The sequence below is a fragment of the Cavia porcellus genome, unplaced genomic scaffold (assembly GCF_034190915.1).
Source record: "Cavia porcellus strain 051 isolate PalLab524CR breed Dunkin Hartley unplaced genomic scaffold, mCavPor4.1 scaffold_19, whole genome shotgun sequence".
Lineage (NCBI taxonomy): Eukaryota > Metazoa > Chordata > Mammalia > Rodentia > Caviidae > Cavia > Cavia porcellus.
In genome coordinates, this window is record NW_026947502.1 from 37,729,340 (window position 1) to 37,746,881 (window position 17,542).

General features: G+C 38.1%; 1 protein-coding gene across 1 annotated transcript in view; it reads left to right on the plus strand.

The window, feature by feature from the left end:
• Positions 1-14,646, plus strand: part of Arl14epl (ADP ribosylation factor like GTPase 14 effector protein like) — a 28,203-nt gene extending 13,557 nt beyond the window's left edge. Inside the window, exons 2-4 of the mRNA XM_023566507.2 lie at positions 6,714-6,818; positions 8,491-8,630; positions 12,421-14,646. Of these exons, the coding sequence (XP_023422275.1) occupies positions 6,723-6,818; positions 8,491-8,630; positions 12,421-12,643 (459 nt within the window). The 5' untranslated portion in view covers positions 6,714-6,722 and the 3' untranslated portion in view covers positions 12,644-14,646. The remainder of the gene's footprint in view (positions 1-6,713; positions 6,819-8,490; positions 8,631-12,420) is intronic.
• Positions 14,647-17,542: the final 2,896 nt, after the last annotated feature.

Below are 17,542 nucleotides of genomic sequence, written 5' to 3' on the forward strand. Positions count from 1 at the left end.
TTGTATGGTCGCATTGCGTTCTTCAGATAATCAAATTCTCTCTTCCATGCACATTCACATTACTTTAAATATACCATATGTGTTTTCCAAAATATTTTGTACTGAAAGATATAGTGTGTGTGGTATGGGAACATAAGCTTTAGAAATATCTCTGGAATACCCATAGATACTATAATGTTATTTCTAAAGCACTAACATTGTTGATCAAATGACAGTCTCAGAAACATTGGTCAAAATTAATTCTGATGGACAAATGACAATAGAGTTTCTTTTAGAGGTTATCAGGCAGTTTTGTGGTTTGAAAAGAAGTGACTCAATCCACAGGGAGTAGCAAAGGAATAATTTAATTGATCCCTGCACAGTGTAATTTCTGTCTTCCAAATCTGTCCCTTATGGGATTTGATACACCTGTCAGTTATCTCAGTGACCTATTATTTTTTCAGCAAGTATGGGAACTAATACCAGAGACAGAATGAAAGTAAAATAGCTTAACTCTTTTGCCTTGCATAAATAATTTTGTCCATATGTGAGTACCAGGGACTGAATTGTACCTGCTCTTGAGATAACTAATGGTTGGAAGCTCTAATTCCACTATGACTATATTGGGGAAGACGGGCTTTATGGAGAAAGGTGAAATGAAGTCATAGGGATAGGGCCCTTGTTTGGGAGGACAGTGGCCTTTAAGAAGAGCAAGACGAACAGACTTATCCTTGTCCCCACAGTATCATATACCAAGAAAAGGCCGTGAGAGGACTTGGTAGGAAGGGGCATGCTTCGAACCAGGAAGAGAGCCTTGAAAAAAATCAAGTCAGTTAGTACCTTGATCTTGAGAAGTAAATGTCTGCAGTTTAAGCACCCACTTCATGGTATTTTGTTATGGCAACTCAGGGAGGCGGATGCAGTGGCTTTCTTCTATGCCAACTTTGGAACTCAGTCCTGAAGTCAAATGTGGCCTGAGATGAGAGCCTTTAACCAGCATAGGCAGCAGGCTATGTGCTGCTGTAGAACTGAATAAGCCAAACTTGAGGTGACTTAAGGGCCTCACATCCTCCTCATCCCTTCCCAAGTTTCTTTGTGCAAAGGCTCTTGTGGCTGACGTCAAATGCACCCCCTTCCTCAGCAATATCCTATGCAGATATCTTATAATCGGAAAAACTTAAAACACTGTGTCTGAGTTACATTTCTTGTTGCTGAGACAAAATACCTGATATCAAACGTTAAAGGAGGAAAGGTTTATTATAGCTCACAGTTTGTAGAGTCCATCGTTGGCTGGCTCCAACCAACCAAGAGGGTGGCGTGGCAGAGGGTCATCTCAGGAGAAATAGTTCTTGGCAGGCTAAAGGCTTCAAAGGAGCAAGGTAGCAAAGAAGCAAAAATCAAAAAGCAACAATGCTCTTTCTGTCATATATTCTGCCCAGAGTGGAGTACCTTTAATTCTACTCAGAACTGTGCCAAACCAATCAGTGTACTGATTTAGTAATCATACATCTTTGATTCCAGCATCATTCACTCTAGATCAGCCACCTCGGAAAAGCTGACCTATGGCCTCAAGAGGCTTTGGGTAGACATCTAGACACAAGCCAGAACACAGTATAACATCCTGAAAATGGCATGGGAGTTGAAGTCAGACAGATGAGGATTCAAAAATGCAATGTACTGATTACTATGTTTCTGATAACCATGTACTGATAGCTGTTATGTTGCAATGTACTATAACTATGTCTATAAGTTCCTTCATTTGTAAAGTAGAAAACTAATATGTAGTCCACACTGTTGACAATTCAATAAAAGAATATAAGTGTAATATTTAGCATATAACAGATGCCATAAGTGCAAGATTTATAAGACATTTATTGAACATTGTCTACTAAATAGTTCTGGGCTTCCTGGGAGTAAGAAAAAAAAGTGTAAGAAGGGTAAACTAGTGCATAGGAAGATGAGGGGTGACACACCACAGTGAAATCCATTACTCTGAATAATTAGTATGCATTAATAAAAAAGTGAAAGACTGTTCCAAGCAAGAAAGAAGCCCCAAAGGAATTTGCATGCAAAAATTGGAATTTCACCAAAAATTGAAAAACAGGAAGATGTTGAATGTTAACACCAACATGCTCGTAGAGTGAATGGTGAATAAAGGAGCTTGTGTTGGAAGGTGCATCAGTGAGCCATTCCTCCAGGAAAGCAGTCTTTTTATGAAGAAAAGGCAGCTAGACTACACAGTGCGCGTTATGGACCAGGTGATTTCTATTCTGGCCAAACGTGTTCCTTTTCCCCAGGCTCATACCAAACATTTACTCCATCTTTGATCATTCTTAGAATAACTGTTCTGTAAGTCAAGGTTGAGAGTCTGGAGTCTCTTTTCTTTGTTTTGGATCATAATTTGGACCTTTCATAGGCAGTTGGCACAACATTAAGACAAGATACTTTGGTAAATGATTTCATATTCTTTCTCTCTCATAACACACAGTTGTGAGGGTATGCTGTGGTCACAGCCCTATGCCTGATGATGAGTAAGTACGTCCTACCATCCGGATGATCCTGAGGAGCTGCCACGTCATTATCAGGAACAATGGAGATGGTGGCAATTGGTTCCCCACACCTGTTTCCAGGGGCTCTTAATCTCATTGCTTTTGTGTGTCATGGACCTTTTTGGCAGACAGTGGCATGCATGGACTATTTTTCAGAAGGAGTTTTTTAATCTTAGAAATGAAATCCATAACATTTCAAAGGGAACTAGACTAAGACACACTTATCAAAATGTTTTGAGAGTTACATATCTGCTTATTTATTAACACATCAAACAATAGGATCTATTGGCAGGTTCAAGAACTAGCGTCATTTGGAAGAGGCACGTGCAAATAAATGTTGACAATAACCCTAATGGGTTATTAAAATTTATGTTTTCATGTCAGTGAAGTCAGATACTACTGACACTCCTGAGGCCTGGTGATTATACTATAATTGAGGGAAATACCAGAATTGCAGTTAGAAGTTAGTGAAAATAAACATGTATTTTCTATTCGTCCAAGTTCAAGGACCCCCTGCACTGTCTGGTTAAGAGCCTCTGCCTTAAGAATACCAAACAAAGGGCAAGAAAATTCTGAGCCTTTTGATGCTTTTCCTGGAACAGATATTTTGAGTTTACAACAAAATCTTGTAATTTCAGTGCCTCATGAAATGCCTTTATAATTTCTTTTTTGCTTTATTTGAAATAACAGAGAGCAAATTTTTCTCTACTCTATTGGTGCAGACTTATCGCTCATGAAGGACAGAAAATTTCCTGAAGGAGAGGATTTGCATAAGTTATTTATTCCTCTCAGTGACTCAAATCCCATCCCATTTCAAGAAAAGCTCTTGCTTGCAGAGATATTCATAGCTGTCCTACGAGGAAGAAATTTTGTTATATAAAGAACTCCTCGGAGGTTGGGGCCAAAGCTCAAAGTTGAAAGATTCTTTTAAGTACAGAGTAGGAGGGGCCTGAATGGGAACAGTGAGACCAGGTCCCTTCTGCTCAAATGTAGATACACCAGGAGAGAAGCTTGAGTCAGTCGGTGTGGTGGACAGCTGTGATGGACTTTCCATAATGTGCCAGGGCTGTGGGGTATTGTTGGCAGAGAGGAACCATTGATACTTTTTAATAGAAATGGAATACATTTGTGAGTTAGGATATTAACATGGTCAGAATATTATTTCATAAAATGAGAGAAGAAGAAAGTGTGAGCACTTGTTTCAGGGTCAGCCAACAAGACTGGATGGAGAGACTGATAACTACCTTTTCTATCCTACTGTTTCCTATAATTGTGTGGATTATAAATATACAGCTTACCCAGATTCCATCTTGCAGATTATAACTTTAGTACATCTGGGATTAAACCAATATTCTGATTTTATAGCAGCCCACATAGTTTTATCTTCATACAAGTTGAAAAACAGTCCACAGGAACTTTTGTTTGATCTCATCTAAATTTACACATGAAAGGGTTAAAGTTAAAATTGTTCTGGACAAAGTACAATTTTTAAGGAAACATGGAAGCCCATTCAGAGCTATTCCAATGAAGGACAGAGGCCAGATCGTAGCCTGAACTTAATGCCACTGAACTGCAGCAGAGCAAGTTCTGGAGGGCTGGGGTGAATTAGGAGAACTGCACTGGACGATGTGAGGGGCGGTCCATGGGAAGTGTGGAGCACATTGATTCTCTTTTACAAATATCTTTCTCTGGGATAAGACCCTTTGTGTTTCCTAATTGGTACTTAATCAAAGTCAGCCTCCTATCCTCTGATAGGAATTCTGTCTTCCTTGCTGATTTCAAAAGGATGGCTCCTGGTCCTTGAGAAGAATAGTTTGGAGTTGCAACATGACAGGAGCATGGGAGAGAATTTACATCTATTTAAAGGGACTAAAAAAAAGGTTTATAATTGCAAGTTGTCTACAGAAATACTCTAAGGAAAGGGACGTCAAGGTCTTATTGTCAGGAAGAAACTTGTCTGTACTTTAGTCAACCTGAGGTCATGTTGGTCAAAGGTACTACTAATATTCCCATGGCTACTACTATAACCAAGACTACTATATATAATTGTGGCAGACCACTCAATAGAGAGCACAAGAGAAAATAAATGTTAGGACTATCAGAAACTAAAAATCAGTTTCCTAATTCAAGGCTGGGAATTAGAAAGGAGATGCAGAAGTAGGGAGCAAAGGACTGAGATTCCATCTCACTCCAGAAAGAATGGCCAAGATCAAGAAAACTACCAACAACAAATGCTGGAGAGGCTGTGGGGAAAAAGGAACTCTCCTGCACTGTTGGTGGGAGTATAGACTGGTGCAACCATTGTGGAGGTCAGTCTGGAAATTTCTCAAAAAGCTGGGATTGGAAGTCCCATTTGACCCAGCTATTCCACTTCTAGGCATATTCCCTAAGAACTGAAAACATCATACCACAGTGATATATGTGCACCCATGTTTATAGCAGCACAATTTGTAATAGCCAGATCTTGGAAACTACCTAAGTGTCCAACAACTCAGGAATGGATAAAAAAAATTGTGGTATTTTTATGCAATGGAGTATTACTCAGCTATAAAGAATGATCACATTGAGATATTTATAAATAAATGGAAGCAACTTGAGACCATACTCATAAGCGAAATAAATCAAACTTACATGTATAAATACTGTATAATCTTCCTAGTGTAAGAAATAGTAAGAATACATAAGAGTTTATGGTAATCATGATTCCCCATTACATTGCTTTGAAGCCTTATAATGTTTCCATTCATTAGTTGAAATGGTTTTATCCTGGGTTGTTTGATTTTATTATCTATGATGGTATGAACAGCTATTTTGAAGAAAACAAAACATTATAATAGCCAGTGCTGATTTAATATCATCTTGTTTTGAAGTCCTACCATACTTTTGTTCTTCTGTTTCCCTTGGTTCTATTATGTTGTATCTTACTGGAGTTTATTATATTTGGTAGTATAAACAATTTTTTATGGACAATGAGATAATATAGTAGCCATTGTTCATTCTCTGTTAGTTGGTTCTGAATGCTCTGTAACACTATAATTCTCTTGAATGGTTTTATACTCTTTTGCTATATTTGATACTATTGTGCATGAAGGTATGCTCAACTATTTCAAAGAAAGAGACATTATGGTAGCTACTGTTATATCAGGTTGCCTTGTGGTGAAATATTTTGTTCCTTATATTGTTCTGTTCTGATATGCTTTGTTATGTCCTCTTTTATCTTAATCTCTTTAAAATAAATTTTTTTTTTAAAAAAAGGACTTGAACTCAGATGTTGGGAAAATGGAGATCCACTGACAGACATGGCATTTCCAAGGGGCTGGATGGAAGCTGGTGCGGAATAACCAAGTCGACTTGAACCTAACTCTTAGGCCCCTTTGGAGGAACGGTTCCCTGTAGGCAGCACTGGTGGTGGATGGGCGTTAGGGAAGGCAGCAGCCCCTGGGGATAGTTCCCCTGTGTGGTCTTTAATAGAGCTCTGCAGACCAGCTCTGCCTTGCCCACTTATGATCAGTGACTATGCCTTCACCTCAGCGCACACACACACACACACACACACATACACACACACACTCCAATCACCCCTAGGTGTGCTGCAGTATATGGGAATAAGTTATAGTTATTTTTTAAACTCAGTGTTAATGGAAAAGATAATGATATCTTTCTTTTAGCCCAAGTTGCATTAGAAATGTGTCAGAAAACTTGAGTGGGGATGGGGGGCAAAGCTTTCAGAGGTAGCTGAGGAATAATAACTGAAGAAGTAGCAGCTGGAGCCATGGGGGTAGATGAGACTTTTCATTCAGTTCCTGGAGATACGTGACATCGACATATCTTACTTTGTTTTCTGAAGAGAATAAGCATAAAAGGGGGTGAAAGATGGAAGGAAAAATATAAATTCATAGTCTTATTAAGCAAGAGAGAATGTTCCAGTGTTGGCTGTTCCAGAGAGGTCTATGGTGCTAAGAGTCGTAAGATACAGTCAGTTTGCTCATGGAACACTCACTAGGGGAGAAGGTCAGTCAGTAGTGTTCTGGGGGAGTTACACACAGCGAGACAGAGCAGCCAGGAGTGCAGGAGGCTGTTTCAGGAAGTCTGATCTTAAAGGAAAATAAAGGAGAGCAGACAAGAATTATAAAATTACTGGAGGCCTGTGATATTAATGTGCTTTCTTTCCCATTGCTTTTTTAGTGATCAGAAATGAGTGACTGGGCAGATAAAAACAATTCCATTCAAGAGGGACACTCAGATCAAAGTTCTTCAGAGAAAACCTGTCAAATTGGGCAGAAGCAACTGGTACGGCACATGGATTTTATGACTCCATAGTATTTACCGAGCTCCCAACTTGGAAATTTCTGGTACTCGTGGGTTTGGTGAAAGACAGGCTGTGTCAGGACTCCACAGGAAGGACCTTTACTCTAGGGCTGATAGATTTCCTCTTTGCCACTCCTCATGTTTCTTGATTTGCTCACTATTGTGTGTGTGTGTGTATGTGTGCTTTTTTGAAGCAAGGTCTCACTATGTAATCTAGGCTGGTCTTGAACCCACTGTATAGTAGCCCTGGTTGGCCTCAAACCCAAAGTGGTCCTCTTGCCTTGGCCTTCTGAGTTCTGGAATTACAGGCATATGCCACTATCCCCAGCATTTATAGATTTTTTGCAATAAAATTTTATCACCAGGTGAAATATTTGAAAACAATCTATTCAAATGTTTTTATGTACCTTACTGCTACTTTGTGCTTATTATGCCATAGTTTCAAACTTTGTATGTATTAATTCATATAAAAATTACAAGATATTATTGTTAGCCCCATTTAGAATGAGAAATTGGAGGTTTAGAAAAATAAGAACTTGGTCAAGGGACACCATTAACAAGTGGTAGATACAAAACTCAATACCTTTCTTTACCTTAATGTTTCTGTCTTTAATTTCTTACTATGAAGCTGAGAGTAATAATATACCAGGTGGCAGGCTTTGCTTATTTCATACCTAAATGCAGAGCTGTTTCACAAGATTAAGTTAGTAAAACAAATTCATGTACACACATCACAATGAAATTTCAAAGACACATATGATTTTATACTGCGTAGATCTATTAAACTAAATAAACTGAGACAAGCCTAGGAGATTCTGTTATAATTTGTTACATTGAAAGCGTCCCTTCTCCAGGTATATCATCTTCACATCTGTCAACCTGTGCTTTCAGGCTACACAGATAATTTTCTTCTAAAATCCTTCAAAAAAATTCTCTTGCCTTGTGACTTATGTGCTACATTTTTTAAAAAAATCATCCGTATTTGACAAAGCGATTTTTGCTCATCTATCCGTGAGGCCCCGTTTAATGTCTAAATACTGTATAAAACTCCCCAAAGATGTTTGAAAACTTATCCCAATACTCTAGAAAGTCATTCTAGCAGGATTATTCCTGTTCAAATCTGGTTTTGATTTGTAAGTAGACCCTTCAGGGATTGTGTTCTGAACTGACGCTCCAGTGACATCTGCACTGCCAGGATAGAGAATGACTGGAAGCTGTCCTAGAGCTCTTGAGAGCAGGGCCCTGTGGACTTTGGATTCTCCCCGTGATCACAGACACTACAGCTAACAGCTGAGGGAGGGCGTTTATTCCCTTGTCCTAACCACCAGAAAAGTACTGTTTCTAATGTTAATTTTGGTCAGATTTGAAAAGCCTACTGGTGTTTTGAAGCTAGAAAGAAGTCTTCTATTCCCCCTTCTTTTTTATATTTTTATTATTAAGTTTAAGACTATGAATTTCTTTATTTACTAAGAATTGCTTAATTTGAAAATATTTACATTGCCTTTTGAAAGTTAATTGGATTAAGCCATTTATTTCTCTGTGTGAAACAAATCTCAGGCTACCATGATGGCAACGACAGAGTTCATTTTACGACAGTGTAAAATGAACAAAATTATTTTTCTCTCACTGGTAAAACATTTTGTTTGTTTCACAGCAACAAATAGAGCGGCAGCTAAAATGCTTGGCATTTCAAAACCCTGGACCACAGGTAGCAGACTTCAATCCTGAAACCAGACAGCAGAAAAAGAAAGCACGGATGTCAAAAATGAATGAATATTTCTCTGTGAAGTACAAGTAAGGACATGATTCAATGCATTTAATGTGTGGGGTTATAAATTCTACCTGTAGAGCAAAATAAGTTCCTCTTTTATCATTTAAAATATCTTTTCCAATTTACAGCAGCACTTCTTAAATGAGGGATAATCCAACAACTGGGAAGTGTAGCTCAAGGGGAGAGCACTTGGCTAGCAGAGGAGAGATCCTCGGTCCTCCTTAGCGTTGCAAAAAACCAAATAAAACAGCTAAACTAAGCAGCCCCGAGAGAACATGTCAGTAAATCGAACCACGATAATACTAATATAAGCTTATTAAAATATGTTTTTAAGTAGTGAAAGACATTACAAAGTCAGAGAAGTAACTTATAAGAAATCAGGATCCAAAAGTTCTAAAGAATCTTACAAGTAAATAAGATAAATGTAATTCAAGAATGAAGAAAATAATGAATAAACATTTTATAGAATAAAAAGCTAATAAACATTCAGAATCTTGAGCCTCCTTAGTGTATTACAAGCAAGTGCCACACTTCTCAGAGGTGTCAAAGCTGATGAAGGCAGGGATGTGTATTGAATTTAAAATGCTAAAACCGCCGTTTAAGAGCAGCCTGCATCCTATGTGTCCTGTTTCTTCCCATCTTCTTTGTCCGTTTAAGAGCAGCCTGCATCCTATGTGTCCTGTTTCTTCCCATCTTCTTTGTATATACTGAAAAGGTTCATATGTACAGTAGTGAAATGAAGAGACATTCAAGAAGTTTCATAATAGTACAGCAATGGCTAAGAAAATCAAGTGCTAATGGAAAAATAACTTGAATATAGAGAGTGGAAGATACATCAAAGTGAACATAATCAAAAGCAACTAAATATATTAACATGGAAGACTCTCAAATCAAGACTCTCAAAAATTACAGAAGAAAATAGTATAATCCCAAATAATGAATATTATTTTTTGTTTTTGCTTTTGTTTTGGTACCAGGGATTGAATTTACGACCTTGCACTTGCCAGGTGGGCATTTATGCCACTGAGCTAAACCCCTGGTCCCAGTAATAAGCATTGTAATCCCCTTTTCAATCTTCCTCACGATTCAGAAAATTATATTTGTAACCCCATTGAGACATTATTGGAATCCTGGCAAATTAATTCCAACCTACCACCTCCAGTGCAACTCAGGGCAAGAGTAAAGACACCAAGACATATTGCAAGTTAAGGGCAGTCACGGGGTCCTAAGCCCCATTCAAGTGAGGATGTGTGGACAAAGGCCCAGTTTGAACCAAGGCCCTCCCAGAATTTATTGTCTTGTGAAGAAGGGGTGACTCAAGCATAAATGACAGTGAGAACGGTGAGTAACTTGAGCTAGCTAGCTAGGTGGAGAGAAAAGCATCTTTGCAATACTCAAGGAGATAAGCAGAAAGACCAGTCTTCATAGCTTGCCTGAGCTAGCATATGAAAGAATTTAGGAGGCTGTTGCTTCCGGGTCTGAAATGCAAACTTTTGTACCTCGGAAACGTATAGCCTTTTATTTTGAGGCTTGTACCCACTTGACATTCCCAGAGCTGATGGCTCTACTGTCCTGCTGCTCTTGGATCTTTACAGAGAACACTATGAGAGGAAACAGGAGACTGTCAGACTGACTTTAAAGATTATTATTAGTACATCAGCTGGCCTTATTTGCATTGCTTAGAGCCAACTGAAGAGAGAAGGAAATACCAGAGCCAGCTCTGTATATATCCTAGATGGAAATAGGACTCCATTTAGCTAATGTTGTTGCAATTGTCCTGCATTCAGGGAGGGGCGCCCACCTCGGCTTTTACATCTCTCCCTTGCTTCTCTTCTTGTAGCTCCAGCAGGCCTAGTCATGGCTGCGTGGCCTCCAGTCGCCTCCAGGTTATAAAGCCTCTATGACAGACTTTAATGAGAAAAACTACAAGGAATAGAATGAGCACTAATTCTATTATAAAAACCAAAAGTGAGCCTTGAGAAGTTGCAGTATCAAAAGAAAAAAAAAAAAAAAAGACTAAGATACCCAGTGCTAATTCTGTAGTGTTATGAAATAAAATCTAGCAATACCATTATTCTCTGTTCAGAGTGATATTAGTCTGTTTTCTTTTGTTTAATTTCAACATGAAGATATGGACAGCTATTTTGAAGAGGAGAGACACTATGGCAACCATTGTTGTTTCCCTATTGTCTGGTCTTGAAGACCTAAAATGCCTTCATCATCCTGTTCTGATTAGTTTAGTACTATATTGTTCAGTATGTATTCACTGTGTGTGAAGATGTGGATAATTATTTGGAAAAAACAAGAGACAATACGATAGACAGTGAAGATCTCCAGTGGTCTTGCTTTGAAATCTGTGTTTCTTAAATTGTTTTCTTATAAACTGTTTTGTTCTGTTTAATTTTATCCTCTTTAAAATAAAAAAAAAATTTAAAAAAGAAAATCACAATATTCACATACATGATATAACTGGAAGTAACACAACAGTGTGGTTTTTATAATATCAAGGTACACAGTTCCTTCTGGAGGGGGGAGATGGATGTGAGTGAGAAGTGGACTTCAAAGGTGTGAGTCTTCTTTATACTTGTGATATGTAGATTTTACTCAGAATTTCACAATGATAGCATCACATATGAAGGAAATCGTACACTCTGCATCTGGATGTCTGCGTTGAGGCAGGACAGCATCTAGGTTCAGGCAAAGAGCGAAAGTACAAAATCTGGTCTGTGTTCCCCCTCTTTTCAAGAACAACCATGCCCATCATTCTAAGAATTTAATTTGAATTTTTTCCACAGAATTTCCAGGGGGTGGGGGTTTGAGAAAGACATAGTCTTCAGATGAAGTAGTCTAAAAGTAAATCTTTGTTAGAAGGCATTTCTGCTGAGGTCTGATGCTCAGGTACACATGGTGACTGCTTCTCACCTTTCCCTGCTTTGGTGGAAATCTCACTACTTAGCTGAATAGAAAAGGAAAAAAACAAGATAGAGCGGGTGTAGAGCCTGACCACACTAGGAGAGGGCTAGTCCTTTGGACTTCAACTTGCAGTACTGGACACAAACTGTACACAGATGCTTGTGTTATCTAAATCTTACAAGAGCTCAGTTTTGAAAGATGTGTTTTGCTTTAAGGAGTGGTGCAATGCTTAGGAACGTCTCTTCCCTTTGCACAAGTTATCCAGGCTAACAGAGCCAGTGGGGGAAGCCAGGGTATGGTCTAGACTCTGGGGCTTTCTTCTGCTTTTCCATCTTGCCTTCACTGACAACTGATGATAAGATCCAGGTATTTTATCCCCCGTATCTCCAGTTACCCTGTAAACAACAGAATCAGAAGGAAACAGAAGAAATGGTGCCTGTAGTCTGTTACCAAAACAGTGGGGCTTTGCTTTTTATTTTTCTTAATTTGGTCTTTAAATGGTTGTGGTATAGTAATATGGTTCTCATCTTGAGCCATTGAAAATGTAGTTGAGCTCAGTATGGTACTTTGAGGGAAAAAGAATGGCCATGTTTTAAGGAAATAACTGTAGCCTTTCCAGGAGAAAGCTCTCAGTCATCTCAGGTGCATTATTACACTGTCCAGCGACGCTGGAAACATGAAGTTGCTGTCCATGGCAAGCCTGGTTACGCTGGAAATGGTTTGATTACAGGCTGGCTGACTCTCCCATGACATCACCGCCACACAGTATTCTAGGCGTTGCGGGTCATCTTGAGGTGCTCTCTCAAAGCAGAAGAGCGTGTGAATGAGGTTGCTTCGCAGTATCCTGCTCTCAGCACTGAATTCTCCTGTGCTAGCTTCATGCTGTTCTTCCCTTTGCAGAGTCGTGAAGAAATACGACAAAAGTGGCAGGCTAGTTTGCAACGACGTGGACCTGTGTGACTGCCTGGAGAAGAACTGCCTGGGCTGCTTCTACCCCTGCCCCAAGTGCAACTCCAACAAGTGTGGGCCCGAGTGCCGCTGCAACCGGAGGTGGGTTTACGATGCCATTGTCACCGAGTCTGGAGATGTGATCAGCTCGCTGCCATTTAACGTTCCGGACTAGAAGCTGATAGGAATGGATCCATTTGTTTCTTCTCTCTATCCATTAAGTTAACCATTTTCTGCTGGGAAAGTTTAGGGTTTGGACAAAATATTGGAAAAATCTACTCTGAATTTCACTTCTTTGAAGCTTCAGAATGTTGTAGAATTGGCAGTAATTCTACAAACTTCTGTATCTTCTCAAATTCCTTAACTATTACTAAAGGATGTGATGGTGAATGGATCATCTTCGCCCCTCAGCACCACCATCTCAACTCTGCCATCGTATTAAAAATCTGTCCCCTTTTGGCTGGTGTCTGAAAATACATAGTTTTAAGATTTTCGGAAGTCTGTAGCTGAGAGCTTTTCTTAACTGGAACTGGTGGCATGCCCCTGTAATCCCAGCACTCAGGAGGCTGAGGAAGGAGGATCTCTATGAGTTTGAGGCCAACCTGGTTATGCAGTGAACCCAAATTCAACCTGAATTACCTAGTAAGACTCTGTCTTAAAAAAAAAAAGATTACTATAGATCTCTAGTTCCAAATCATGATTATCATTTGAATGAAAAGTAATCCTTGTATCTTTGTGCTGTATAACATTAGCCTCATTTTTTGTTTGTGTTTTAATGGCATTAAAATTAAATTTGTTAATATATTATTTCATCATTAAAAATTTGTATTTTTCATATAAAATTGAGAAACTATTCCAAAAGCCATTGGTTTACATTTTTAATTCCAGGATAGGTATTTCAGGATTTGATTTCAATAGGCAAAAACTTTAGTAAATAATCAAAAATGATTTACTGACAAATATATTGATAAGTGGTTGAAACTAGGTGTAGCTTTCCCAGCTCTGATACACTGTTAGAAGTGCAGAGAAAGTTGAATTCAGCCTTCTTGAGTTTCTTTTTTTATGACAATCTTGTAGGTGATTCTTATAGTTGAATGTGTATCAGAATCACCTAGAAAACCTTAATGCATAGTTTCTAGCTCACATAGATTTCTAGCTCACAAAACTCAAGAATGTGCATTTCTGGAACCACGTTAGGGAAAATGGGAAAGGAAGGAAGGGAAAAAGGAAAAAAATACAAGTTAGTTGTGTTACTAATGTCTCTTAGTTCTTTAAAAAGGAAGGTTCCTGTTAATATCAATTGGGGAATTTTTATGCCCATATCTTGTACTCTGAGTAACTTTTTTTTTTGTACCGGGGATTGAACTCATAACCACATGCTTGCAAGGCAGGAGCTTATGCCACTGAGCTAAATCCCCAGCCCCCTGAGTAACTTCTTTAAACATAACAACATACAGTGTATTCACTATTATTTCCTTAGTATTACATTATGAAATTTTGTTTTACTTTTTTTCCATAAATAAAAAATAATAATTTGCTTTTGTAACAGTTCCCAGGTGATGCTGATGTCAGTGTGGAAACCACACTTTAAGAATTACTTCCCTAACTTACAGTAGATAGATAATATAAGGAAATATTTACATAATATAATTTAATAAATTTAAAAAGTAAATAAGAGCATTTAGTTTCACAACAAATTTGGAATGTTGTAGCCTTTTCAGGGTTTATTGTTCCAACATAAGAACACTTGTTTCTACACAAGCTACTAGTGCCAGGGAAGCTTTTGACAATGCTGACTTGTGTTTCTTGACCATATGTTTTAAGAGGAAAGTAACAAAAATCCTAAGAAACCCATGCTGTGAGCATAAAACTCCTATCCCATGTAGCAAGAGACCTTAGAGTATTTTGCGTTGTATTTCCACAGATTTCAGTGGATTTTCTAGATTCAGCTCACTGTCACGAGCATCCACTGTGAACCAGTGTGTGCTCCATGCTAGTTTTAATCACCGCAGCCCTGTGAGGACAATGTGACATGAAATTACTCAAGTCACAGCCTTTTCAATGCTTAGGAGTATTCAGATCGGAGACCAGAAAAAAGGAAGGAGAGACTTTTTCTGTTGTTATTTGGAGAATATTATTATTTTGTGAATGCATTGCTTTTTAACTTATTTACTTTGAAATCTAATAAAAACCAAGAGCAACCTCACAGTGCATCTTTCCATTTAGTCAACCCTTGCTAATGTGACGCGGCCCTGTGCCAGGTCCCAGGCTAGGCGCAGTGAAGAGTTCCCCCGAGGAAATCCACCTGCTTCTGGTCCATAGGGGTTTATGGACTAAAACCAAATTATTTTATTATTGTTGCTTTGATTTTGCTGTAACAATTGAGGGAATTTAGATCCTGTGAGTAAAATGTCTTCTGAGGACCTGGAAAATCTGGTAACTCTAGTGCTTTGAACAGTAAGACTAGGTGAGTATTCTTTTCATGATACTACAAATTTCCTCCACTGACCTGACCCTAAAATACATCTGGGCTCTTTTGACATTACACATTCCGGAGCCTCCTCCTACACTTTAGGAATCCAGGCCTCCAGGACTGAGATCTCAGCATTCATGTTCTTAAACAAGTGTTCTAGGTAAGTTTCATGATCAGATAAGTTTGAGAAACACTACTTTATATGATCTTTCATCGTTTTTATACTAAAAGACTATTCCTGGGCTATTTTGCATTAAAGTCTCCTTCTTTTCTTTCTCCTCGGTTCTAAGCATTAAAGTAAATCTGGTTTAAGGTGACCTGGTTTAAAAAATATATTAGTAAATTATGTTAGTAAGTTTTTCAAGAAAAATGAAAGAGAGAACAAAAGGAAATTGCATGATTACTAAGCAGACACCACTTATTGCTATGTGGAAGCCTCATAAAACTTATGAAGTGAACTTTTAGAAATCAAGTTGTTTTCATTTTGATCTAATACCAATCCAATGCATTTTTACAAGTCCTCTCACATTAAATGATTATTATAAAATTAAGTTTGTATCAACTGTCAGAAATTTATCAAGGCTAGTGATGCAGCTCAATGGCACAGCACCTGCCTGACAATTGCAAGGTCCTGAATTGAATTCCTGGTAAAAAAAAAAAAAAAAAGAAATTTATTTTGCAGGTGTCTAGATTTTAATGCTGAATGAATAAAGTTCTTTAGCTATTTGAACTAAATTCTAACAAGAAATGCAGCTGTACCATCTGATTACATTAACTGAGGAAATTGTCAGTGTAATAAGATTTTTTTTTCTACCTGGCTATCTTTCAATGCCAATGATGTGTCTTCATGAATGTGTGCAGAAATTGTAAGGAAAGTAACTTTACAGGACAGTTAGATATAAACTAGTGCATACTAGGGTTTGTACTGAAGGACCCTGGGCCACACTATGCAAGGATGTTGAGCTGGAACACTGTATCACATCAGTTTTCATGACAACTTTGTCTAGACTATAAGAGTTGAAGAATATCTGTAATGGATCCAGTACAATCCATTTGTGCTCCCTTTCTCACTCCACCCACAATATAACTATGTGGATGCACTGCTTGTACAAATCTTGAGGTGCTAATTCATAAAAAAAATCACTTAATATTTTCCTTTTAGGAATTTATTTACTTGTCTTGAAAGTAAGCAGTGTTTACTTGGTTATTTTGTGGATGTCACAGATTGCAGTTCTATAATGCTTTGGAAACTTTCAAACATTCACATGTGCAAGGCTTTAGTGCTTGGCCAGACAGGTTATTTGTTACTTAATGCAAACAGTGCAATTTCATGTGTGGATTCCTCGATTGTCCAACAGTAGCTGATACCTGCTATGTGCTACCCTTAGTTCATATTCTTATGTTTTTATACCTTTCTTGTCTACTTTCTCTTCTATTAGGCTCCATGTTATCTATAATAGCAGAAGATAGTTCTGAAGTTACTTGGAACAGAAATATATATTCATGATCCAGCCCATACAACTTTCCAACTTGTTTCTTCCAGCTTAATATTCTAATCCAGCATAGAAAATTCCTTTTCATATTCTCATATTTCCTAAAATTCTTCTTCCACAGTATTTTTCTACCATCTGTGCAGAGAAAATGACTATTTCATCATCACTGTCTATGCCTGATACACGACATAGATTTTACTACTCAAGCTGCCTCCTGCTTAATTAAAAAAACTTTATTTAGTGTTTAGAGTTTGTTGCTGCAGCAAATTAGTCTCCCTTCACTATTATACGATTGTTCCTATCCTTTTTAAATTGTCTGGAGCTTGGTCGATGTAGTAAATTCAGAGAGATCACAGGAAGAGTTTTTTGGCAAAGAACATGTTCAAAGATCTGAGTAAGGAAAGATAACACACTCTGGACAGCAGAAGAAGCCCACTGGGTGGAAAGCAGAGCGTAAAGAACTTCCCTAGAGCAGATGGTCAGACCATGTCAGGATTTTAGTCACATTACAGAATTTATTCTGTGTCCTAAAAATCATAGGAAACCAGTGAACTGCCGTAAGCCATGCTTGTAGTTTTGAAAAACCACACAGGCTGCAGTGAGGAAAATAGATAGGAGAACTTTGTAATGGAAGAGATGTGTAGAGAAAGGGAGACAGAAGAGCCAAGACAGCTCCAAGTTTTCTGTTGGTCTTGATTGAAAAATGGGATGGAGCGTCACTGAGCTATGGAGAGCTGGGAAAGAACCAGGCTTGCAGATACGGTTGCTGGGTCATATAGTTGTTTAATGTTTAGGGTTTTAAAAAAATTTTTCTTTTATTATTTTGAAGGCGGTAAAATACAACAGAACAAGGCAGAACAAAGCCAGTTGAGACAGTACAGTGAAATTGGTACAGAATGTCACAGCAGGTTACCGGGTTAACAGTAATAGGTACCATAGTATATCTTGTTATCTTCATAGTGTTGTTCTTTCAATCAGGTATAGCAAAATCCAATGAAATACAGAACATTGTAGAACTTATCAAACAGAATATGAAATAGAGTAATACAATTAATCAGAACAAAGCAAAACAGTGATAACAATATTTGCCTTCAAAGAGATGGTAGAA